Source organism: Panicum virgatum, chromosome 5K, assembly GCF_016808335.1.
Source record: "Panicum virgatum strain AP13 chromosome 5K, P.virgatum_v5, whole genome shotgun sequence".
NCBI lineage: Eukaryota > Viridiplantae > Streptophyta > Magnoliopsida > Poales > Poaceae > Panicum > Panicum virgatum.
In genome coordinates this window covers 20,543,790-20,569,231 of record NC_053140.1, presented here as the reverse complement: position 1 = coordinate 20,569,231, position 25,442 = coordinate 20,543,790, and the positions used below count along the sequence as shown (strand labels likewise).

The window sequence follows — 25,442 nt, the reverse complement described above, 5'->3', positions numbered from 1 at the left end:
TACCACACCAAAGCGGAGGTATTGGTTGCTAGTGCCATGAGGTTAGCAAATTTCGAGACAGTGAGAAAATCAGCAAAGGAAAATATATATGAGCGATCGAAGGGATGCCCGAAACATCGGATCGTGCTTCGATTCATAATTGAGCTGTTAACTCTGAAGGCTAAACATGATTGGTTATATGGTAGTTTCAATGACCTGCTGCTATCTTGGATTGGTTGCTTCCAAAGCCAAATAAAGTGCCAGCCAACACATAACAAGTAAAGAAGTTTGTCAACCCGTTCACGATGGGTGTGGAAAGAATTCATACATGTCCTAATCATTGTATTTTATATCATGGGGATACTTTCAAAAACTTGAACAAATGCCTTGTATGTTCTGCAAGTCGGTACAAAAAAAATATTGGTTACTATGGTGATGACAATTAAGGTCCAACTGATGTGAATAAAAGGTAAGAGGCGGACAGTCCGTGTGTAGTTGGAAGGAATTGGAAGCAAAGGGCGCCGGTTAAACCGACACTTTGAAATATGAAGCATCGGTGCATTGGTACCGTCATCGTCCAGAGATGATGTTTTGGTTGCTGAAGAGGTGCTTCGAAGCACCAGTTAAAATGATGCAGTGTTGGTGCAACCGTCTATGCATAGGCAGACGGTCCGCCCTTGGAGAGTGGACTATCCACGTGAGCAAAGTTGGAGTCACAAGAACTCAGACAGAGGGTGTCCGTTAAACCCACACGTTCAATATTGTGGGCGTCGGTGTATTGGTGGTGGCATTGTCCTGAGAGCATGTCATGCAGTAGGAGAAGAAGTCTTTACGACGGTTGAACCGACGCAGCAAAAGAAGTGTCATTGCAATGAGTGAACAGTCCGATGGTAGTGAGGCGGACAGTTCGCCAAGGCTCTAGCGGCCGACTCAGATACGTTTGAATTCTGATTCTAGTCGTTGGGTTGAATGGTAGAAAGTCCGGTCTAGGTGGACAGTCTACGATAGCTCTGTTTCGATAGGTTTTTGAGGTAACAGCTAGTTTGAGGCCCTCTATAAATAGAGATGGTGGCCGCGCATTTGAAGGTGTTGAGCACCTTGGGGGCTTGGTGTCCTTGTGTGAGAGTGCTTGGGAGCCCTCCAACTCACTTGTGATTGAGCAAATCATATCCACTAAGTGAGAGACCGATTCTAGTGCGTTGCTTTGAGAGATTGCAAGAGTTTGGCACTAGGTGATCGAGTTGCAAGCCGGTGGTACTTGTTACTCTTGAAAGTTCCCATCTCCTAGATGGCTTGGTGGTGTTGTCGTTGTGAAGCTTGCAAGAAGATTGTGCAAGGCTCCGGGGCTGTGATTGTGAGAGGTGTTGTGCTCGCCCCACGGGAGACGCAAGGAGCAACTCTAGTAGAATTGAGGTGAGCTCGTGGTGAGCACTCCACATGGGAGTGTGTGACTTGAGAGTCACCGCTAACAAGAGGACTGGCGGCAACCTTGGCAAACCACCGAACCTTGGTATAAAAATTATCGTGTCAACTTTTTCTTCCCGTTGGTTTGCAATTCCTTTCACTAGCTTGTTTTTACTTGCTCATATACTTGTGCTAGTGTGTTGTAGTTGCTCTTGTGTAGCTAGTTTACTTGTGTAGTAAAATAGTTTTTCTCTCTTGTGCTAGTTAGCTTGTGTAGTTAAATAGTTTTGCTTAGTTTGTGTAGCTAAGTAGTTATAAGCTCTCTAGTTTAGTTTGTGTAGCTTTGCTAAGTTCTAGTTGTGCTTAGGCTTTGTGTGCCTTGCGTACTAGTATGAATAGGAGCTCCCTCTTTGCTTGGGTACCGGTGCATGGGTTCCTCTAACCTTGGAAGCTAGTTTGTTTAGGTGTGTTCTATCTAGCCTGGCACCTTAGTTTCTCAATTAGGTTCTTTTGTAAGGTGCAAATAATAGATAGAGGGGTGTAGTATTGGCTAGAATGTATGGTTTAATTCCGCATTTGTTTTAGATACTCGGCAATGCTTTAAATTTTAGAAAAGACTGTTTACCCGACCCCTCTCTAGTTTGTCATCTTGACCCTACGAACCTCCAGCCGCTCTTGTGTTTTGTCCTCAAATAAGAGGTCAAGGCAGAAGCAAATGCCTGCAAGGGCCATATTAGTGATTGAAGGTTGTTGTTCTAGACTTTAGGGCGACCTGAGCCAGCCTAGAACCTTCGGTCCTGTTTCTAGAGGTGGCAATCCCCAACAGAGCTAAAACAATTAAGCAGTTGAGGTTTAAATATATAGCAATTGGGGTTTAAATATTATTTACTCTATACTCTGGAGGTTAGCATGTGGTTTTCGCAAGACATATTGAATAGTGCTCGCGAATTGGAAAAAATCTTGGGTTAGTTATGCAAAAAGTCTAGATTGGACTGTTTCTCGAGGTTCTATATCTTTAAGGGGTTTAGAAAAACAACCAAAACTAATACTATATGATTCTGCTTTCTTAAGGGCCTATTTGCAAACTGACTAGCTGCCTGGGCCCCTGCAAATATGGCAGCCTCCTTCCCATGCCGCGAGGCGACGCGAGAGCTGCGGCCCCCCTGAAGGTCGCGGCTTCCTCCCCTACTGCGATGTCAGCCATGGAAAAGCGATTCCGGATGCGGGCTGTGGGGAGATGGTGCGGGACGAGAATCGGAGGAGGTGGAGGAGGCGGCAGGTGCAGAGCGTGCACAAGACGGCGAGGTGAGGTCTGACAGGCTATACCCAACCGATGTACGGCAGTGGAAGTGGAAGCGCCAGCAACGGCGGAGCACAGGTGCCAATTGCCGTGCCATGACACGATGGCGTGAGGACGGCGACGGGACGGACGCGCGCGGTGGAGGCGTTGCCGGCGGGCGCCGCCTTGGCGAGCCGCAGCTCTTCCCACGTTGGGGTGGTGGTGGCGTGGACACGATCGGCCGGAGCGCGTGCTTCGGAGGTGTCGCCGGCATATCACGGGCGCCCGTCGAGCAGGGCCGCCTACCGAGGTTAGTGCACGAACAACCTTACTAACTGCTCATGTGCTCGATCTAGAAGCAGTGTGGTCTTTACATTTATTATGCTCTTCTTCTCGTTTGATGCATGTAAGCATGGTAGAAGAGAAGGCCATACTTCTTCCTGCATCATAATGTTTGTTCACCTCGAAGCGATGCGTCTATGGCCATTTTGCCAATCTCGAGGATTTGTCAACTCAGTCTTCGAAAATGTTTATAGAGGTATGTTTTGTGTACATGTGTTCATAGGGATGTGAGTGCGCGTACATTGTGAGTGTCCGAGTTATACTATTTAATCTAAAAAAAAGACACCGCGTACGGATTAGATCGACTTTGTGTAAGTAGGGTATAGATCGGAAGTGCGCCACAAGCCCACGACCACCTAGATAGGGAATCCGGTGCATCAACGAGTAGTAGGTATGCAGTAGAGGGTTATGTGCCGGCGGATGAGAAAAATAATTATTTTTTTGCAGAAATACTCTCCAATTTGCGATTTCTATTGGTCTATATTTTATCTCATCTCTATCTACTCTGACAAGTAGGTTCGGTGAACCCAATCTAAATGATAGATATTTGCAAAGTTTTTCGATTTTTATTATAGTATAATATATAGAGAGATCGCTATAGGGCCCTCCTATTTTTCTGAATAAAAGTTTGTTCGACGATGCCCTTGCGAACGGCACGGCACGCGGCCACGCACATCGGGCGCTATAATTAAGGCACGCGGACCGACAGCGACAGCGGAGAGCTTTGCCCGTTTTATTCTTCCGTCCTTCGTCTCTGCCTTCTCCCATTCTCCTTGCCACCGCCCCCGCACCGCTCTGGAGAGCGCCGGCTTGGCTGGCTCCGGGTCCCGTCCTCGCCTCCTCGGCGCGCAACCTGAGGTGAGAGATCCGCATGCGATTCTCAGTTCCTATTCTGTCCGCAGTATTGTGAGGCTACTCTCGCCATTCATTTTCTTGGGGCTAGCTCTCTTCTACTGTGGTGGTGGTCGGTCGTCGAAACAACGATTCCAGTTGTTGGAAATGGATATTGGTAGGTGCGAGGGTTCCGGCTGCTGAGGCTAATCGATAGGACCAGGATTGTGGTGTGGTTCGCGGCGTTTGGTGTGGAATTCGAGCGGGGTGGTAGAGAATTTCGGCTGATTCTTTTGGCTCGGTGTTGAATGTACAATTGGGTGAGGAAGGGAGGGAGGGTTCTCCTTCTGCGGAGATTTTGGCATTGCAATTAATGCACAATGATTGTACAACGTTTGATTAGTTTTGAGGACCAGGCCATTTCTGCGTTGGAGTTGTCCACGGTCTGAATTTACTTGTATGAACGCAGATGTTGTAATCAGGGTAGAGGCCCTGTTCTTTAAAACAAAAAGATTCCTCCCCTTTTTCTCCTTAGCACAGGAAAAATTAGGATAATTTCTAAAGAATGATACTATGAAAGTATGAATCCAGAGAGAAAGGGACCAACTGAATTGATCTTCAAACTAACTAACTGATTCATGTCTGGTTTTATCGGGTGGATTAGGTTGCATTACTAGACTATTTATGTTCCTTCCGTGGGAAAGGAACATGGAGCTTGGTGCAAGATCCAGCGCCAATTCCACTTTTCAGATGATGGATAAACAAAAAAAAATATTGCTCAAGATTAGTAGGCGGTACAAGAATTCATCCTTTTTTTTGAACCGGAAACACAGCGAGGGAGACCCCCACTGTAAATACAAGAATTCATCCTTGTTCCATTCTCTTGCACGTCAATGATGCTTTAATTGGATTCCTTAACTGGGAGCATAGGCATATTTCTCTTCCCTTCTAGATGTAACTAAATGTCACATACTTGTGTTGCGGTGTTTGTGGAAATTGGTGGAACGAGATACCTTCTCAGGTTCTCGGTTACGTGTTAATATATAGCTAGGAACAGCCCCTAGTGTGGCATTACAACTTGTACAAGAAATAGATACAAAGCTTGACTTGCAAGTCAAAGTTTACAAGGCTTGACTTGTAAGTCAAGGTTAACAACAACCTTTGGATCCTATCTATCCTAACTACCAGGATATACACACGGTGTATCTTAACACCCTCCCTCAATCACAACCGATCATGTAGGTTGAGATTGTTTCTGAATAAATGCATCTGTCGAACAATCAATGCTTTGGTGAAACCATCAGCCACCTGATCTGCAGTACTAATGAACCTGACATCTAATTGTTTCAAATTAACTTGCTCCCCGACAAAGTGATAATCAATTTCAATATGCTTTGTCCAAGCATGGAACATAGGATTCTCAGACAGATATTTGGCACCAATGTTATCACACCACGGACATGCTGCCTTAGGATGTGGAATTCCTAATTCATCAAGCAACTTATGAACCCACATTACCTCAGCTATAGCATTTGCCATGGCCTTATATTCAGCCTCTGTGCTTGATCTAGACACTTATATTCAGCCTCTGTGCTTGATCTAGACACGGTGGCTTGTTTACGTGCACTCCAGGATATAAGATTACTGCCAAGAAAGACTGCAAAACCTCCTGTAGAGCGACGATCATCAGGACATCCCGCCCAATCAGCATCAGAGAATGCGCTGACCAACATGGACTTTGATCGACCAATCTTCAAACCTAGATGGATTGTCCCCTTAACATATCTGACAATTCTTTTAACAGCAGACCAATGCAGAGTCGTTGGTGAATGAAGAAATTGACAGACTTTATTAACAGAGAAAGAAAGATCAGGCCGTGTCAGTATGAGATACTGAAGTGCCCCCACAATTGTAGAATCTTCCGGCCCAAGTAGATCCCCCTCACGAACCGAGAGCTTCTCTGTTGTAGATAGAGGTGAGGAAATAGGTTTACACAATTCCATCCCAACTTTTTCAAGAATACTAGTAGCATAGCGTTCTTGAGTGAGCAACAATTCACCATGTGACCGTTTTACTTCAATGCCAAGAAAATAATGAAGATCTCCAAGATCTTTAATGGAAAATTCTTGTTCCAACCGTCGAAGAAGAGCAGCTGCAATATCACTGGAAGAGCTAGCAACAATGATATCATCCACATAAACCAACATAAATATTGTATGCAGCCCTTTATGAAAATAAAATAAGGATGTGTCTGCTTTAGAAGGTATAAACCCAAGAGATTGCAGCTTGTTACATAACCGTGAGTACCAGGCACGAGGAGCTTGTTTAAGGCCATAAAGAGACTTGTCAAGTTTGCAAACATAGTGTGGAAACTGCTTATCTTGATATCCCAGAGGCTGACGCATATAAACATCTTCTTCAAGAAAACCATGCAAGAACGCATTTTGGACATCCAATTGCCGAAGAAACCACCCCTGGGAGACAGCAATAGAAAGAACCAGACGAATAGTGGCTGCCTTGACAACAGGACTGATGTGTCCTCATAGTCAATACCATAACGCTGCTTAAAGCCCTTAGCAATGAGTCGTGCCTTATACCGATCAATAGAACCATCAGCCTTCTTCTTAACTTTATATACCCACTTGCAATCTATCACATTCCTCCCTTGTTGAGGAGGGACAAGATGCCAAGTTTTATTTTTAAGTAATGCATCAAACTCGACATCCATAGCAAGTTTCCAATTCTTGTTAACCAAGGCAGCTTGAAGATTAGATGGTTCTTCGTCAACAGCAGCTAGATGAGCATAACGAATAGTGCCGTCAGTATAAGTTTTTGGCTTGCGAATACCTTGTGAAAGGCGTGTAGCAGGACGTTGTGGCGCAGATGATGGCGCAGGAGCCGATGCCGCAGAAGATCCAGGCGGAGGATCAGATACGCCAGGAGCCTGATCCGAGGAGGATGGTGTCGGCCCGTCTGCCTGCGGGACCACGACGGGCTGAGCCGGCCCAACAGAGGATGAATCCGGGCCAGGTGGCACGCATGGAGAGGGCGCAGACGGGCCGGACGCAGAGGCAGGCGACAGTCCGCCAGATGGCGCATCTGCAGGGGCCGACACGGGCAACGCCGTGCCAGAGGTAGCCGCAGGAGGATCAGGCGCAGATCCCGGAGCCGATTCACGCGCAGAATCACCAGGCGAACCAACTCCGTGTTCAGCGCCGTTGGCGTTTCCTGATAACATGAAATAACGATGGTCTAAAGCCAGATTTGTACTAGAAACAAAATCTTCCGGTCCTGCATGATCTCCGATTTCACCTGTAGACTCACAATTATTGTTAGAACCAGGAGATGAGATCAAATCAGAATCACAGTTGTTGCACCCGAGATTAACAAGATTCTCGGGAAGAAGAAGAATTTCCGAGCGAAGACGAGCACCAGCGTTGGGATGCATGGAAGCAAAGGGAAAAATCGTTTCATCAAATACCACATCACGAGAGCTGTAAACTCGACCTTCTTTGGCATCTAGGCACTTGAACCCCTTGTGCAAATTATTATAACCAAGAAACACACATTGTTTCGAACGAAATTGAAGCTTCCGAGAGTTATACGGTCTTAGATTAGGCCAACATGCACAACCAAATGTGCGGAGCATGGTGTAATCTGGTTGTTGGTTGTGAAGGCGCTCAAGAGGAGTTTCATTGTTGATGACTTTGGAAGGAAGTCTGTTAATGAGATACGTGGCCGTGATGAAAGCCTCATCCCAAAACTTGAGGGGCATGGAGGCGTGAGCAAGAAGGGAAAGCCCAACTTCAACAATATGCCGATGCTTGCGTTCGGCTGAGCCATTTTGTTGATGTGCATATGGACAAGACACATGATGCGAAATGGCAATGGGTTGGAAAAAAGAATTGAGTTTTTGGTATTCCCTACCCCAATCGGTTTGCATGGCCACAATTTTGCGATCAAACATACGCTCGACAAGGTTTTGAAAATCATGAAATCGCTGAAAGACCTCAGACTTATGCCGCAGCAAGTAAATCCATGTGAACTTGCTATAGTCATCAATGAAACTAACATAAAAATTATTTTTGCCCACAGAAGTGGGAGCTGGTCCCCATACATCCGAAAAGACTAGTTCTAGAGGAGCCCTAGACACACTAGTGGATTTCGAATATGGAAGTTGATGACTTTTGCCTTTTTGACAAGCATCACAAACAGACTCTTTATTTGACTCGGGAACAAAAGGAAGTTTATTCTTGTTCAACACTTGGTGAACAATGGTCGCAGAAGGGTGCCCTAGGCGAGAGTGACACCGAGAGGCCGAAAACTTGGTGACACCATGGGCTTGTTTATTGGAAACCGACTTCAAAGTATAAAGGTCCCCTTCACATCGTCCTCTAAGCAGAACCTTCTTCGTTGTTCGATCCTTATTAAGAAAATAAGATGGATGAAATTCAAAGAAGGCGTCATTATCACGAGCAAGCTTATGAACGGAAACAAGATTTTTGCTTGCTTGAGGAACATAAAGGACATTATTCAGAACAAGATTCTTGTTAGGGGTGCAAACAAGACTGCGACCAATTTGATCTATCTCCATACCTGAGCCATTGGCGGTGTGAACTTGATCACCACCATGATATTTATCCCTCATGGACAGCTTCTCTAGATCACCCGTGATGTGATCAGTTAAACCGGAGTCAGAGTACCAGTTTGTATCAATGCCGTATGAAGAGGTAGTTGCTGCGGATGCCGACTTGGCGTCAGATGGCCCCTGGAACGAGGCGCAGAACCGTGTGGCCCTCCTTGCCACACAGTTGACAGGTGGGACGTTCAGATGAATCTGAACCACGTCCACCGGAGCCACGTCCGCGACCACGGCCACCACGGCCACGACCACGGTTGTTGTTGTTGCCAGCACCGCGTCCACCACGCGAAGCCAAGTTGGTAGATGATCCTGAGCCATGGCCAGAGAGAAGAGCACAACGTTGCTCAAAGGCGGAAAGTTGTGTGAATAACTCACCAAGAGTGATCGGCTCGGTACGAGCCGCAACAGCCGACACCACAAGATTGCATTCGATGTCGAGGCCGGAGAGGATGTACGACTCGACTTCTTCATCATCAAGCCGCTTCCACAGCAGATGCCATGTCATCTGCTAGGGTCTTCATCTTGGTGAAGTACTCCGCAATGGAAGAGGAGCCCTTCTGCGCGATGGCCAAGGCCATCCGAGTATTGATGACTCGGGCGCGAGATTGGGATGCAAACATCCCCTCGATGGACTCCCAGACGGCGGCGGTAGTAGGAAGCGCCGCCACTTGCGCGAGAATATCGCGAGACAGCGAGGAGAGCATATAGTTGAGAATCTGCTGATCCTTCGCAACCCAGACGCCATAGTCAGGGTTGGGAACTTGTTCATCAGGCTTCTCAGCGGACTTGGCGACGGTCTTTGGAGGAAGGGGTGTCGCCGAGCTGAGAAATTGCGCCACCTGTGCGCCCTTGAGTGCAGATAGAACCTGAGCCTTCCATAGGGTGTGATTGTTGCGGGTGAGCTTCTCGGTCATGGGGTAACCGAGAGAGGGAGCAGCAGCAAGCACGGAGGAGGAAGAACTCGCCATGGATCAGGTCGAAAAAGAACCGAGCTCTGATTACCATGTGGAAATTGGTGGAACGAGATACCTTTTCAGGTTCTCGGTTACGTGTTAATATATAGCTAGGAACAGCCCCTAGCGTGGCATTACAACTTGTACAAGAAGTAGATACAAAGCTTGACTTGCAAGTCAAGGTTTACAAGGCTTGACTTGTAAGTCAAGGTTAACAACAACCTTTGGATCCTATCTATCCTAACTACCAGGATATACACGCGGTGTATCTTAACAGTGTTGCCTAAGGTCATCAATCAAACTGGGCTGCAGTTTGGAGATGCAATTCTGTACTTCTGTAGTGTAGTTTGTTGGATACTTGGCAAAGCACCCAATACCCAGTTCTCATGCATAGCATAAAAGAGCTTTTTTAGGCAACATACATAAGATACCCTTTGAGCCATGCTGCTCAGAAGATATATGATTATTCGAAAAATGGCATTGGTAACAATAAAAGTTAGCTTTTTATATATTGTTATTGACAGCCAAAACAGTATTAATGTTGCACTAAGCTTGAGGTACTCCTTTCAAGAGGTCACGATGTTGTGGCGCACAGTACGCAGTATGGATGTAATGATGCATTCTTCGAGTTTCCTCCCAAAACTGCATCGACCTGCCAACAGACCAGTCAAGAACTATGCTTTAGTTGTTCTTAACCAGCATCTTCCACGATTCATGCCTCGCCTCTGGGATCATGGTAACTCTAGCTTGTTTCTTTTTCTTTTTTATACTTTGTTGGAAAAGTATCTTTAAAAGTTTACCTTTGAATTTGATGTAATACAGCGAACTTAAGGATCTGTGCCGATGGAGGTGCTAATCGTATTTTTGATGAGATGTTTCAGTTGACCAATGATGGAGATGAGAAAAGCACCAGAAATAGGTGAATTTTTGCTCCATCATTTCATAGCACAGTGGTTATTGATTTTAAACATTCTTAAGATGTTATCATTATAGAAGCTGCCGTGTTCTGCTATCTTTATCACTGTTAATACATTAATGATCACTACAGAGCTTATAGTTCCTGACAAAATTGTCATTTACTCTGAAATAGTTTTCTCCATCGAATAGCTGTGACTTATGCAAAAAAAATGACAGATTTTCTACTGTCCATCAAGGGATACCAAAATTATTACTTGTAGGTACCGAAAAATGGTACTTCTTGATGGTATCCCTTTTTACCTCTTGGTGGACCGTCATGTTATAATTGCTGGTATCCCTTTTTACATCTTGATGGACCGTGAAGACTGATGCAAAACTAGATAGAATGGGTTTGAATCTGTATCTGTGAAGGTTGGGTTGGATTTCATTCCCTAATTACTTGAGTTTCATAGAGCTTAAGTTCTGGTGACGTCCAACATTGTGGTTGCAGGTTAAGTTTATTGTAGAGCTCATTGAACCATGAAATTTTGGTTTCCATGTCATAGGGAGTCTGATTGAATAATTATGAATATATGACGGGGATGCATTTGGCTCTAGGACTCATTGGCCTGGTCCTGTGTTGTAGTGGTGTGCAGCTGCGGGAAGAGCGGTGCATAACGGGGAGGTTGTCGAAAAGGCAAAATAGATGAAAGAAGGATAAATGTGAGGAGATGCCTCTTGCTTCAGTCCTTCAATCTATAGGCTAAGATGCCTAAGCATGTATGCACTGCTGCCACTTGTACATCCCAAGCGTTTTTAAATATATTTTTCATGTCGAATACATATAGGTTATAACATAAATCCACAATAATCCTAGTACTTTGAGATGATTGGAGAACCCTTGTTAATGATTCACAGAAATCTTTATTTTCTGTAACTCGTCAGAGTATCAAAGATCAAACATAGAAAAGTGAACTTTGATTGCTACTGTTTGTTTTCTTGAAGTCTTTCAGAAGAGTTGCTGCATGTTATGATTAGGTTATGATTCTGGTTTGATGTTCTATTTTCTAAAAGCACCGTTGCTTTCCAGACTTCATTGTCATTTTCAAAAAACAAATAATAAAAATTAAAAATCAATTTCCATATACCAAGCTGTTTCTATGCACTTGTTATCTACTCTCCCCTGTGAAACAGACAAACAGGAATTCCGAGGACTCTTCTTACCTAACATCATAATTGGTTGCTGTCATCCAGGTATATTCCAGAAATTATTGAGGGGGATATGGATTCTATAAGGCCTGAAGTAAAATTGTTCTACTCTAGTCAGGTTCTATTACTTGAGTTTTCTTTTCTACATGGTTTATCTGGTCATTCTAGTTAATTTTCTACAGTGCAGTCAGTTCATAACTGATGTTAAATGTAACTCGTAAGAACTAAACATGCAGTAGTACTGTCATGCCCTAATGCCTTTTAAAAGACCATTATAGACATAGACAGCAGAAGGAATTAAAATCGCCTTTGTGCCTGGCAGTCAATCAATGTTTTAGGCTTGTAGTGGACAACTGAATGGCATCCTATATTCAGAAACAAAAAGAATAATAATCCTTAACTTGTCAAGCAGTTGATCTAATGTTCTACTCTTCAATCAAGTTGAAATATTGATTATTTGAAGTCCTCTTAGTCCGTAGAAGCTCGTTTTATCATTATGTATAACCTTGACTCAAGAGTCAAGGGCTTTCTGCATTTCTGCTTAGTGCTTACTCACAAGGAGGACCATCTGGTCTTGGTGACTTTGGAGGGAAGGCAAGTCTTTTGGTTATTGTGTTGAAAAATTGTTGTTTTCTAATTACTATGGTCAAATCAATAAATGATTTGATGCTTCCATCTATTACTTGAAGAAAAATGAGTGGCTAAATGTCTGTTTGAAACTAGGTTTCCAAAATTCACTTCTGCAATGAGCTTCGATATGACATTAACAAACGCCTGGCATTTTTTTATTACACTAGTTTCAATACACATGAACTTTCCTCAAAAGTGCTTAACAATCAAGTGAACTTTTAATCTGACAATTGACTAGACTTTCAAAGCTAATTGAAAATACTTCATTAATGATACAAAATTTAATCAGTGAAGTACCTGAATAGCATACTTGTCTAAAATTGACCCTATACGAAAGAGTTCACATGTTGTTCTGTGTCAAATTTGAATCTAGTATCCATGAATTCATTATACTACATATGTGATCAGGATTACCAAGGTTTCTCTAAACACCTCCTATTTTCAGGGATCCAAAATTTCTGATAAATCACATAACCAGGAGACATCAGATTTACACAAATGTATTTCTCGTATCCATCACCGTACACCTGAACATGAAAAACATAATGTAAGTAGCAATCTTATGTTTTTGGTCCTGATACTTCTGTTTCTGTTTTCTAAGGCCTATGGCTTGATATTTTCTATCAATAAAATTCACATCTGTACAAAATTCATTGGTCAATGGGACTTACTTTTTTCCTTCAAATACTGTAGCTGTGTGTCCTTGTTACTGGAGCACTAGGTGGAAGGTTTGATCATGAGGCAGCAAATATCAATGTTCTGTATCTGTTTTCGGACTTGAGAATTGTGCTTCTATCAGATGATTGCTTGATCCGACTTCTTCCCAAAACACATCGCCATGAACTTTATATTGAATCATCTGTTGAAGGACCACATTGTGGGCTTTTTCCTGTTGGAGCACCGTCAACAAACACCACAACCACTGGACTGAAATGGAATCTAAGTAAATTTCTTTATGCTCTATTGTTTGGTCATAAACATGTTGAAATTCCAGGTTGAGCTGCATGCCTTATGGATTTTCTAAAAAATAAAATCAATGTCTATCTTGTGGGAACACTGAAGAATTATTGGTCGAAGTAAAATGAAAATGCATATAGTATCAAGTTTATTCATGAAAAATTAACCTAGTGCAAAATGAAATATTCTTTGCTGGCATATGTAACACAAGAATCGATTTCACTCAGTTTTCATGAAGGATGTACATGAACAGTGTAGGATTTTAGTTCTGTTTCATTTTTTTATGCCCTGAGAGGAAAGCTTTGTTAAAAGGTAGTTTTGATCTTTTCTCCGCTTCCAGGTGAATCAAAGATGAGATTTGGGAGCATGATAAGCACATCGAACATTGTGCAATCAGAGAAGGTAGCTGTACAGTCTGATGCAGATCTTTTGTGGACAATTTCTCTACGAAACATGGCCTAATGTGCTCCTACTTAGTTATCATCTTTAATTATTCTGCTTCTGTTTCCTGGCGACCAAGCTCTTGTACAGCCGTTTATGTGTTTATGAGTTGTTGTGTGTATGGTAAATAAATACCGTCTGATGGCTCATGGATAGTCTGTTATCAGATAGGAACTCAAAAATCATGGGGTAGAATAATGTCTAACACGATCGTTTACCTGCTGGCGAATTATGTGAATAACTCGAGCAGACATGCCTGTTGTATCCTCTTGGCCTGTATAACTATATTGTTGAATCTGCAAGAGGGTTTGTTACATGAAAAGGATATTCTCAAGATTTCACACCGTTTGGCTTGTTCATTATGATGATGGATTGATCATGCAGAGTTTGGTACTTGGCTCAGTGGTGAGTAGTCTACCCTACATGCCTATGACAGAGTTTGACACTTGCCTCCCCTTTTTTCCGTGGCAAGGATAGAGTTTTCACTTGAGTTACATGAGTATGCCTATCTACTCTTGCTCCACGAATGGCCCAATAGAATAAGGGAACAAGACCGTTAAAAATGATTTTCAAAAGTTAGAAGCATGCCCAGGAGAATCTGAAGCATCATCCCATATGTCATCGTCTTCGGCAGCAGCAACATCACCACCATTAGCTGTGACAAAATTAATGAAATTATTTCTTTGATCTTCCCGGTCCCACTCATTTTCATCTCCTTCTACCTCCTGAAAAAAAATGGAAGGGGCCTTCTTAGATTGCGAGTGCCGAGATGGAAACAGTATACAATAATATGGAAAGTTAGCACTCATTATTAGCACAACTAAAGAAGCAAAAGCCTGAAGCCTAAAATATTCTATTGGCTAGTAGCATCATGTGCAATTGGAACTTGCCAAGACGATCAGAAGCTCTATCCAAGGACTAAGCATTACTGCATCATGTGGCGAGCCAAAAACACATAAGAAAAAATAGTCTATTGTGGAAACTTTACAAGATACTAGACTTAATTTAAGTTACCATGGATACCCAGCCAAAAGTGGAACTAGAAATAATAAAGTACTTGTACATGAGTTACTCATGTATCTAACAGGGGCAGTTATCCATGATTCTGCAAGGTTTGTCAAACACGCATACAGCAAGTCAACTAGAAGCAGGTCTGTTTCTAAAGGTTATGTTCATTTGCTCCGCGACACGTGTATCTGTTTATACAGTTTAGGTGCATTTATAGTAACATAGACGATTATCTGTAGCGCAGGACCAGAATGGCTAATCCAGAGCTCTACTGAAGAACTTCAACCATTTCTCCCATGAAGGCCTAGGTAACGTCTAAGAGCAGCCCATACACACACTGCTAGAAAAATAGGCTTTCATTCCTTCGGTCAGTACCGGTTAACTTTTGGTCCGGTACTAAAATTGCCCTGGAGCCATTTTAGTACTGGGTCCAAATCTGAAAGCTTCCGGAGCCATTTTAGTACCGGGCCAAGACACCGACTGATACTAAATATCGCATCTTAGTATCGGGCCAACACACTAGCCGGTACTAAAATGCGACATTTAGTACGGGCCGGTGTTTTGGTCCGGTACTAAATGGTCCTCCACCGGTTACTTTAAAAGGAATGTGTCAGCGCCAAGGAAACGGGTCCTCAGCGCAAGGGGCGAAGCCAGACTAGAAGATCACTGGGGTCTTGCGTAAAATATGATGGGGTCATTAAGAACAATTGGTAACTATCTACAGTTATCGTCCATTAAAATCTTCTAAGTTCGTCGGGGTCGGCAGACCCAGTACCAAGCTGTAGCTCCGCCTCTGGCGCAAGTGGTTGGTGGAGATGCTCATCTGCCACGTCACATGGGGGCTGGGCCACCGAGTAGGCCCGCCTCACTCTCAAGCCCCGGAAAGCCTGGAGAACCCCGGGTACGAAAGGATCTCGGGGGACGAGAAACTACCTTCGCCCCTAAGGAAACGCTCTGGCAGCTCCCAGACTCGGCATCACTAAATAGCCTGTAGACGTGCAGATGGATAGCTTGCATGCATTCATACGCCAGGATAACACAAGATGAGACCAAGGAGAACTTCTCCACGGCAATGCATGAGGCTACTAAAGTGTGGTCCCAAGACAAGCCATGTCATAAAGAGAGGGGCGGCCATGTGCTCTCTCTCTCCCCCTATCTCTGTCCAATTATTGTGGGTGCATGCAACATGCACCCCGGGATACATGCCCATTAATGGAGGTGCATGCAATCATTCACCTCGGGATACATGCAAACATGCACCCCGGATGCATGCCCATTAATGGGGGTGTATGCAAACATGCACCACGGGATGCACTGACCATCCCCTTCTTTATTGTGTGCATGCACCTCCTGTTAAAAGGTGCATGCACATTAAAGGCTATCTCTCTCTCTTGCCCACTTGCTGTGCAGGCTCTAAGGTGAGAGAGAGAGCTCCTGCCAAGCACATGAAGGACGGTGCATGTGGTAGATACATGCACCTGCACGCATTAAAGAAGGAAGTGCATGCATGAAGGGTACGTGGATGCAGATAGGACACTCCACCTATTTTCTATACACGGCCCAATCCCTCTTGGATTATAAAAGAGAAGACCCAGGACAGGAAGTGGAGGACTTCTTCTCCCCTCCTCATATTCCAGAGCTCAAGCATAGGCTCTCTCCCCATGTATTCTTAGATTCATACACAACAAATATATAGACAAGCAGGACGTAGGGCTGTTATCCTTCGGGAGGCCTGAACCTGGGTAAAAACTCTCAGTGTCTTCTTTGTTTTTTCACAAGCTATTGTAGGAGTTGACAACACGTTCATCTCCTGGCAGGATCTCTAAACGGGGGGTTCCACAAATTCCTGCTTGCAATATTCACCCACCGTCAGAATGCATCTCCCACCTACTCACATGTGATGGTAAGGGGTTAGAGGTCGTGGGTTCAAATCCTCACGACTGCACACGCGCATTTACGTGTGAAAAATTCACGTGACTTGTGAGTTGCGACGATGCGCGTGTGCGGGCCTCTCGGAGGTTTGTCATTTTGCCTCTCGGAGGTTGATCATTTTTTTCACGTGTTTTGGGGTGGCGCGTTTAGTACCGGTTGCTGCGATCGGTACTAAATAGTCCTCCATTTAGTACCAGCTAGATGTACCGGCTGTAGCGGTCAGTACTAACTGTGCCATACAATCGGTACTAATGACCATTTTTCTTGCGATGACAACCGGCACGTGTATACGCACAATCACTGTCCAGTTCGACCGTTAAACCCTAAACCCTGAACTACACATATTATCGTTGACGCAATGCGTGGACAGCCCAAACAAAGCCCGAAACACCGAAGCAAACACAATTGGCATTAGTAAGGGCGTAAAAAAAAATCCTCTAGCAGCAAATAGCAAATTCAGCTGTGCACGAGCGCGTAAGAGCAACTCCAAAAGAACGTGTATCTCATCCCTAAAATCTTTTTTGGGAGGAAAAGTGAAAAAAAAGGAGTCCAACAGACGGCGTAAATCTTCTCCAATATTTTCGCGCTCGCCGTGCATATTTTTGCAGGTTCCGCTGCCCCTCGTCGCCCTGGATCCTCGGTTCCCGCGTGCTAGGCATCAATTCTTGTGCTTTTTATTTGTGCCGCCAGCGCCAGTTCTAGAGAGCCAAAAAGCTTTTGTCGGCGTTGGGGGCTGCAGCGCCGGGGGGGGGGGGGGGGGGGGGGGGGGCGACGCGAGAAGCCTTCAGATGCGGGCAACGCGGACCACTGCTCCCGGTCGGCGAGGGCAAGCTCGGCTCAGCAGCCAGAGGATGCGGCAGGTCCTATCCTCCGGCGGCCACATCCCCCAGTTGCATGGAAAGGCTTCGTCAACTCATAGCGAATCCATTTTACCTATCTCAAATTGAAGTTGGAGATCGCAGGTAGGACTGCTTTTCCTAGGCAGGGGCGGCGGTGGCAAAATCCTTTGCGTGACCTCCCGGCGCGTGAGGTTCCGTGAGCAGCCCAACTATAATGGGCCCAATTATAATGACATGGCCTGTTTTGAAATATTGGGGATGATCTGCTGTGCGTTAATATATTTTTGGGGGAAAATATTTTTGGAAGAGCCCCCAATACTCCCTCCGTATATGATTTAGTAGTCGTTCTGGCGTCGGACTCATCTTGCGCAAAGGAAGTCGTTTTGGTGTCGGACTCGTCGTTTTGGACGAGGATACCCCTCCGCGGCTCCGCTGCACAAAACAATCAAGTTGCGTGTGTTTTTATGTCTACAATGCACCCGCCACCCTATTTAATATGGGCAAATAGGGAAAACTAACCCCTAATTAATCACTCCTTGTTATGCACAATCATATTCTAAACGACTTCCAAATCATATACGAACTTACGGAGGGAGTACATAGTGTTGGGAAGAACTTTTTGGAAAGAAAAAAGTCTATTTTTGACCATCCAACTCTTGTCTTGGTTTGATTTTGGCCATCGAACTCTAAATTAGGGTATCTTTGACAATCCAACCCTTAAAACCGTTCATTTTTTACCATCGGGCGGTTTTGTTATCCGGTTTCGCTGACGTGGACGCCACGTGGCGGTGGGGTCCACTTATCAGCCACATCTCTCCTCTCCTCTCTCTTTTCTCCTCTCCCTCTCCTCTCTCTTTCTTCTGTCTCCACCACCGGCAGCTGCCGGCCCCTGAGCCACCCTCGGTGGTGCAGCCTCCCTGCGCGGCCTCTCCTCCGGTGGGGACGCCGTCGCGTGCCCCTTCGCCGTGCTCGGTTGGGCCCCGCGCCCGTGAAGTGGCGCGCCGTCGTCGTTGCAGTCGGGGCCGCCGCCACCCAGAGGAGCCGAAGCCGCCGCCGCACGCCCGATCGCCGTGCTCGGAGGAGCCGTCGCCGCCCGCACGCTTTGGCCGCGCCGCCCGCATGCTCGCGGGGCCACGCCCGCTCGGCTGGCCGCGCCGCCTGCCTGCCCGCTTGCCTCCCCTGCGCGCGTGCCGAGCCACCGGCCGGACCCTGCAGGCCGCGCCACCGCCCGCCGCGAAACGCCATAGCCCCGCGCGGCGTGGAGCACTGCTTGCCCCTGGCCGCGGGGTGTGCTTCGTAGCGTGCCACTTCACCCTCCCCGCCCGCAACCGCATGCGCCGCTCCGCGCCTTCCCGCCCATGACCGCGTGCGCTGCTCCGCCGCCCTCTGCCGGTGTGCTTGAGGAGACGGCGGAGCTCAAGGCGGCGGATGGGAGGGTGGAGAGGTAGGTAGGGAGGACGGCCACGGAGGAGGTGCCGCCGCCGCCGGAGCGCCCTTCTCCCCCTGTCCGCGAGTAGGGGATGGGGGCGGAGGGAGCCGGGGAGCCCGATATGCCGGCGTCCGCGCCCGATCTGAGCGGATCCGCGTCGGGGAGGCCGAAGGAGGTGCAGACCCGGGGAGAGGCGCAACCTGGTGGAGAGCGGCAGGGGAGGCACAGGCGGCCGGAGGTGTGGAGCACAGCGGCGGCGGCTCGGGGGTTGGCGGTGGAGAGAGAGGAGAAGAAAGAAAGAAAGAGAGAGGAGAGATGCGGTTGACAAGTGGACCCCACCGCCACGTGGCGTCCACATCAGCGAAACTGGGTAACAAAACCACCCGATAGTCGAAAATGAACGGTTTTAAGGATTGGATGGTCAAAGATACCTGATTTTGGAGTTCAATGGTCAAAATCAAACCGAGGCAAGAGTTGGATCGCCAAGAATGGACCTTTTCCTTTTGAAAAACTCTTGGAGATGCTCTAATGGTGCTATTTTCCTGCCCCCACGAACACAATCACAGCCCTAAAACCTGCCAAAAATTCCGAAAAGAAACATCATTACATCACCTGCGTGATCCTACAACAGATTTCTACAGAATGGGCAGTTTCTCCCACCATAATTCCCACTAATCCACAGCAAAGCATCACGAGCTCCCGATGATATATACACACGCTCCTGAGCCAGGTCAAACAGTAAAGCAACCAACGAAGCGAGTGAGGGTGTTGGCATTTCTTAGGGTCATCACTAGGATTGTTAGTCAATAACAACGGCGCCAGGAAATATGCCCCATATAATTTAATGTTTACAAAAAGATCCGCAGGCACACGGATATACCGATTAAAATCTTGTTACTTGACTCGGCCTGACCATTGGCCTGAGCATAATATAGGAAGGAATTATGCAACTTAATCTTGCATAATTCGGTAAATGCACGCACCTCCTTTGATATAAATGAAGACCCTTGATCCATTGTCAAAGTTTGAGAAATACCGAATCTATGAATAATATGCTATATAATAAATTCAATCACCTCTCTTTGAGTTATATTCTTCAAAGGAACTGCTTCGATCGACTTAGTATAATAATCCGTAGCAAACAACACGAAGCAATGCCCTTTTGAAGATGGAGGATTAATTTGTGCAATGAAATCCAACCCCCAACCTCAAAACGGCCATGGTTTAATAATAGGATGCATCAATGCAGTAGGCACTAACTGTAAATCACCAAACCGCTGACATTATTCACACCCTTTATAATATTTGAAACAATCAGACATCATGGTAGGCCAATAGAAATCGGCCCTTCTAAGCAACCACTTCATCTTCGGAGCCGATTGATGAATACCACAAATACCTTCATGAACCTCGCCCATGGCGACTCTGGCATGATCCGAGTCTAAACATTTGAGAAGTAAATATTCGGCAGTTTGATGATAAAGTTCATCATCAATCAATACATTTTTGAACGCTATACGCCGAATATTCCACTCTGCACCTCGACCAGGATCTTTTAAATAGGAGCTTATAGGAACCCTCCAATCTTGATATTTGGCTTTAATGATTGAATCATCTTTTGTAGCCGAATTGGTGTCCTCAGCAGCGGTCAGACCGGTTCACGCGACCGGTCGGACCGGTTGATCCAGAACTTGCAGCTCGGCTTTTGTTTGCATCAGCTTTCGAATATGAAAATATTTTTTGACAATAGCATAGCCAAATGGCTTGTTGAGCCAGAGCATTTGCCTTTCCATTCTCTTTTCTTAGTATATGTCTTATAACAAATTCATTAAATGAAGAAATAATATCAAGGCATCTATCAAGATATGCATTTAAAGAACCACTATAGCATTGGCACACTTTGGATACTTGCTGCACCACCAGAAGTGAATCTCCAAAGGCTTCAACATGTTTTACGCCCATGAATTGCAAAAATTTCAAGCCAAATAGAAGTGATTCGTACTCAGTTTGATTATTTGTGCATTATTCTTCTAATTGGTTTGAAAACTCAAAAACAGCACCATTCAGAGAGATAAGAATAGCACCAATTCCTCTTCCATCATCACAAACCAATCCATCAAAGTGTAACTTTTATGGTGTGCAAGTAATATAGCCGACTAGTAATATAGCCGACTTCTGACCCATGCTGATCATTAATCCGATGCTCAACAATGAAATCAGCTACAATTTGGTCTCTCATAGATTTTAACGGTTCACAAGCCAAATCTTATTCTACAAGCGCATAAACCCATTTACCGATTCTACCACTTAAACTTGGTTTTTGTAACATATGCTTAATCACATCGGTTTGACAAGCAACTATGCAAGTACTAGATAACAAATAATGCATCAACTTTGTACAAGCATAGTATAGAGACAAACATAATTTCTCAATAAAAGTATACCTTGTCTCCACATCAATGAGTCGTCGGCTCACATATGTGATAACGTGCTCCTTGCCTTCGGTTTCTTGAGTCAAAACAGCCCCAATAACTTTGTCTTCTACCGCCACATAAAGCCTGAAAGGTACTCCCTCTCCTAGGCGCCTTGAGTACCGGGGGTGAAGACAAATATTGCTTGATCTTTTCAAATGCCTCTTGCTGTTTTGCCTCCCAAGTAAATTCGGCTTCATTCTTTAACCAAAGGATAGGAATAAAAGCATCAATCTTTCCAGACAAGTTAGATATAAATCTTCTCAAGAAATTCACCTTGCCTAGAAACTTCTGCAAATCTTTCTTGCAAGCAGGAGCCTCAGCTTTCTTTATGGCTTCAATTCTCTTTGGATCGATCTCTATGTCTTTCTCATAAATAATTAAATCAAGAAACTTTCTAGCCAATATACAAAAAGCACATTTGAGTGGATTCATCTTTAAACCATACTGACACATTCTTTCAAGAGTAAGTCTCAAATCGGCTCAGCCGATTTAATCACAATATCATCAATATAGACCTCCAAGATGACACCAAGTAAATCATGGAAGATCAAATTCATAGCTCTTTGATAAGTTGCACTAGCATTTTTTAAACCAAAAGTCATGACAACCCACTCAAATAAACCAATAAACCCTGGACATCTAAAGGCCGTTTTAGACGTGTCTTCTTCAGCCATAAATATTTGATTATAACCGGCATTACCATCAAGAAAACTAATAACACGATGTCCAGAAGCTTCATTAATCAACATAACGGCTATAGAAATAGGATATTCATCTTTGAGAGCAGCTTTATTAAGGTCTCTAAAATCAATGCACACTCTAATTTTGTCCGAATCCTTTTTCTCAACGGGCACAATATTAGAGATCCAATCAGCATAGTGACAAGACCGAATAAAACCATCATCTAATAAGCGATTAATTTCTACTTTAATTCAGTCATAAATAACAGGATTGAAACGCCTAGCTGGTTGCTTGTAAGGTCTAAAACCGGCTTTAATCGGTAAACGATGTCCAACTAGATCACGACTCAAACCAGCCATTTCAGAATACTCCCAGGCAAAGCAATCGATATATTCTTTCATTAAATTAATCAACTCGGCTTTATATTCAGTCGATAATTTTTTATTTACAATGGTCGGCCTAAGAATAGAACCATCACTAAGATCTACCTTTTCTAAAGGATCAGTTGACATAAAACCTTGGCCCAGCTTATCTATATCAACAAGATCCTCAACAGTTTCACACATATCGTTCGTACTTGTCCGATAGTGATCGATATATTGTTGTAGCCATTTTGTGTTGGACCGGTCTGACCGGTCGGCTCTGGTGGCCGATCCGAAGAGGACCGGTCTGACCGGTCATGGGACCTGGTCTAACTGGTTGCGCCTGAGTCGCCTGCTTGACTCATCTTGATCACATTAAATGATTTAGACGATTTTCCATCGGCTTTAGTGTAGCAGGGACAAAGCCATCTTTGGTGCAACTGATCAGTTCGTAATCAGACAGATCCAAGCCCGATAAACACTTGATGTTGTCATGTGCACCAATAGAGTTGGAATCGGCCGTAGCAATGAAGGATGAGGTATCACCATGCACCACCTCAATCTCATCGCCGATCCACTGAATAAGAAACTGGTGCAAGGTAGATGGCATGCACTGATTGGCATATATCCAATCATGCCCAAGTATTAAACTGAAATTACCTTGCACCTCGGAGACGAAGAAGGCTGTGGCGAGCATCTTGCTTCCGACGGTCAACTCCATGGAAGCGACTCCTTTGGCACCAATAGGATCTTCCCCATCCACGCCGCTGACCATCATGTTGGTCTTGATCAACTCCTCATCCTCCCCACCAAGCTTCTTGTACAACGAGTAGAGCATAAGATTTACAATGGCTCCACCATCCACGAGCATCGTGGAAATCGGTTTCCCATTGATATGCCCTTTCATGTAGAGAGCTTTCAAGTGGTTATCCAATTGTTTGGACTCCTGAAAAACAGCATCACGAGGCCCAAACTATAGATGAGCAAGCCCCTCCTCCGGAACCACAAAATAATCCAAAGATAAATGCACAACATAAATTTCCATGTTGCTGTGCTCCGGAGATGCTTCATAGTCCACCAACTCCTTGTTCTCCTTTGCTGGAGGAGCCAGTGGCACTTCATCATCATGAGAAGCCAAAACAGGCGCTGCTGATTTAGATGTTTGCTCTGTACTGGGTTCAACCGGTCTGGCTGATTGCTCAGGGTGGTCAGACCGGTCGGTGGCACCGGTCAGATCGGTCGGTTGGGGCGGTCCAACTGGTCCAGCTGGCTGATCAGTTGACTTGACCTACTAGATCTTGCCTTGAGGGACCATGGGTCTGTACTTTTTGAAGTGCTTGTCCCTCAATTTCTTTGCCTCCTTCTCCTTCTTTTCTTTGTTGCGAAGGCATTGCAGCTTCCTCTTCTGCATGTGTGTCAACCCACGAGGACACCACCTGGGTTGATGGTATTTGCTTGCGCCCTTGCTGCAACTGGCCTCATGATCATTGGCCATAGCTGACTTCTGAACAGGAGAATTGACCAATTTGCAAACACCATCAGTCTCTTAGCCGTGTCTTGTACAACCACTTTGACTTCGCCGATCTGTACAACATCATTGGCCTTGCCCTTCCCTGAATCAGCTTTCACGGGCTGCACCTCTTCTTTTTTCTCCTTGACATGGTACTCGAGCCTTGGAGCAGAATTCTTGCCCGGCCTCTAAGGAGACCGGTCTGACCGGTCAACTAGGACCAGTCTGACCGATGCGACGTGCTGCACCGAACATGATTGGTGTGGTCCCAATCGGTCGTGCACCGGTGTCCTGGAGCCTTTCCCGTGATAGTGTGGAGGATATGGTATTGGGAAGCACTGCATCCAGATCTCGTGTTCCCATGTTGGACATGTAGAATTTGACGCTGGCGGCGCCCATGGCATGGTAGCAACATCACCTTTGCTCCTGCTGGATTCCCTTTTGGGAGATGGAGGCCTGTCATGATGCAGTGGTGATCGCGGTCTCTTTTTTAGTGGCTGATAACTTTGAACGGCCTTTATGTACTTGTTTAACAACTGACCAAAGGTAGGCTTCTGCTTTGCAATTCTTCCCTGAATCTTTGGCACATTGTTCTTCCAAGTACCCACTTCCGGGCGCTTTGGCATGAAGGTCCGGGGTCGATCACTAGACTGGTCTGACCGATCGGCGGATCCAGTCTGATCGGTCGAACCGGTCTGACCGATTGGAGGAACCGGTCTGACCGATCGCGCTTGAACAGCAAGCCGACTGGTGTCTAATGTGGAGCTTTCTTGCCCCCCCGAGTCTAGGAGCATTAATAGTGATCTTCAGAGACTCCTTACCATTAGGAGCCTTATCCAGAACCACTTTCCGGACTGAAATTTTGTCATTGACATCCTTCGGTCTTGGCTCGCCAATAATGACATTCTTACCTTTGGCTCCTTCGGCTTGTTCCGGCCAAATGAGCACCTTTGCATTGTTCAGATCCAATGTATGAACAGGGAAGGGGGTCTTGTCAACTTATATCTCAGTTAGTACCAATCGTCCTTCATCAACAGCCGATTGTACCTGTCGGCGGAAAACATTACAATCATCAGTAGCATGCGAAAAAAAATTATGCCACTTACAATACGCATGTCACTTTAACTCCTCTGCCGATGGTATAGCATGAGATAACCTGATGTTTCCATTCTTAAGCAATTCATCAAAAATATGATCGCATTTAGAAACATCAAAAGTAAATTTTACTTCACTTTGCCGATTCTTTTGAGTCGGCTTGAGTGAAGGGCAAGAGCACGGTGTGTAAATTTTACTACACTAGTTTTTTATGCAAACGCGAACTACCCAAATCAACTCCGAGTTTAGTTTTAAGCACGCAGGCCAGATCCTCTTTAAATCTAAAGAAATCGGCCTGGTAATTTTCACTGGTTGAAATATGCGATGCAGAAGCGACACGATGAGTATTAGGGCTAGTGTACGCCATCGTCTGTGTAGCATTAGGAATCTGTCCGTAATGGGGACCGGATCCCTGATTTGTACTGCCTATTGCTGTGGTGTGAGGGGGTGTGTAAATCACCATCTCATTGGTTGAGCTAGGGGCACCCGAACTAGGGATAGATGCAATTGGTGTAGGTGATGGCGGACTCACCACCATGGCACCGGTC

General features: G+C 45.3%; 1 protein-coding gene and 1 non-coding gene across 4 annotated transcripts; one reads left to right on the top strand and one right to left on the bottom strand.

The window, feature by feature from the left end:
* Positions 1 to 3,725: 3,725 nt before the first annotated feature.
* On the top strand, positions 3,726 to 13,891 carry LOC120706878 (thiamine pyrophosphokinase 2). 3 transcript variants are annotated; one of them, XM_039991627.1, is made up of 7 exons: positions 3,726 to 3,862; positions 10,004 to 10,166; positions 10,253 to 10,349; positions 11,582 to 11,654; positions 12,612 to 12,713; positions 12,860 to 13,109; positions 13,464 to 13,891. In XM_039991627.1, exons 2-7 carry the CDS (start codon positions 10,010 to 10,012, stop codon positions 13,583 to 13,585), a joined length of 801 nt encoding a protein of 266 aa, XP_039847561.1. In that variant the 5' UTR covers positions 3,726 to 3,862; positions 10,004 to 10,009; the 3' UTR covers positions 13,586 to 13,891. The 3 variants fall into 3 exon arrangements, with proteins under 3 accessions (XP_039847561.1, XP_039847559.1, XP_039847562.1); XM_039991625.1 differs by having other exon boundaries at positions 3,738 to 3,862; positions 9,955 to 10,166; XM_039991628.1 differs by lacking the exon at positions 3,726 to 3,862 and adding an exon at positions 10,974 to 11,107 and having other exon boundaries at positions 10,136 to 10,166.
* Positions 8,820 to 8,958, bottom strand: LOC120710874. Its single transcript, XR_005690045.1, has one exon. It is a non-coding gene; the product is annotated as a small nucleolar RNA Z247 (small nucleolar RNA).
* Positions 13,892 to 25,442: the final 11,551 nt, after the last annotated feature.

What these genes read in the sequence shown, in the direction of transcription:
- LOC120706878 (XM_039991627.1), top strand. Translation starts at nt 10,010, where the DNA reads ATGTTGTGGCGCACAGTACGCAGTATGGATGTAATGATGCATTCTTCG. An exon ending in AATTGTTCTACTCTAGTCAG is followed by an intron (nt 11,655 to 12,611) that starts GTTCTATTACTT and finishes TCCTATTTTCAG; the next exon opens with GGATCCAAAATTTCTGATAA. An exon ending in TGGACTGAAATGGAATCTAA is followed by an intron (nt 13,110 to 13,463) that starts GTAAATTTCTTT and finishes CTCCGCTTCCAG; the next exon opens with GTGAATCAAAGATGAGATTT.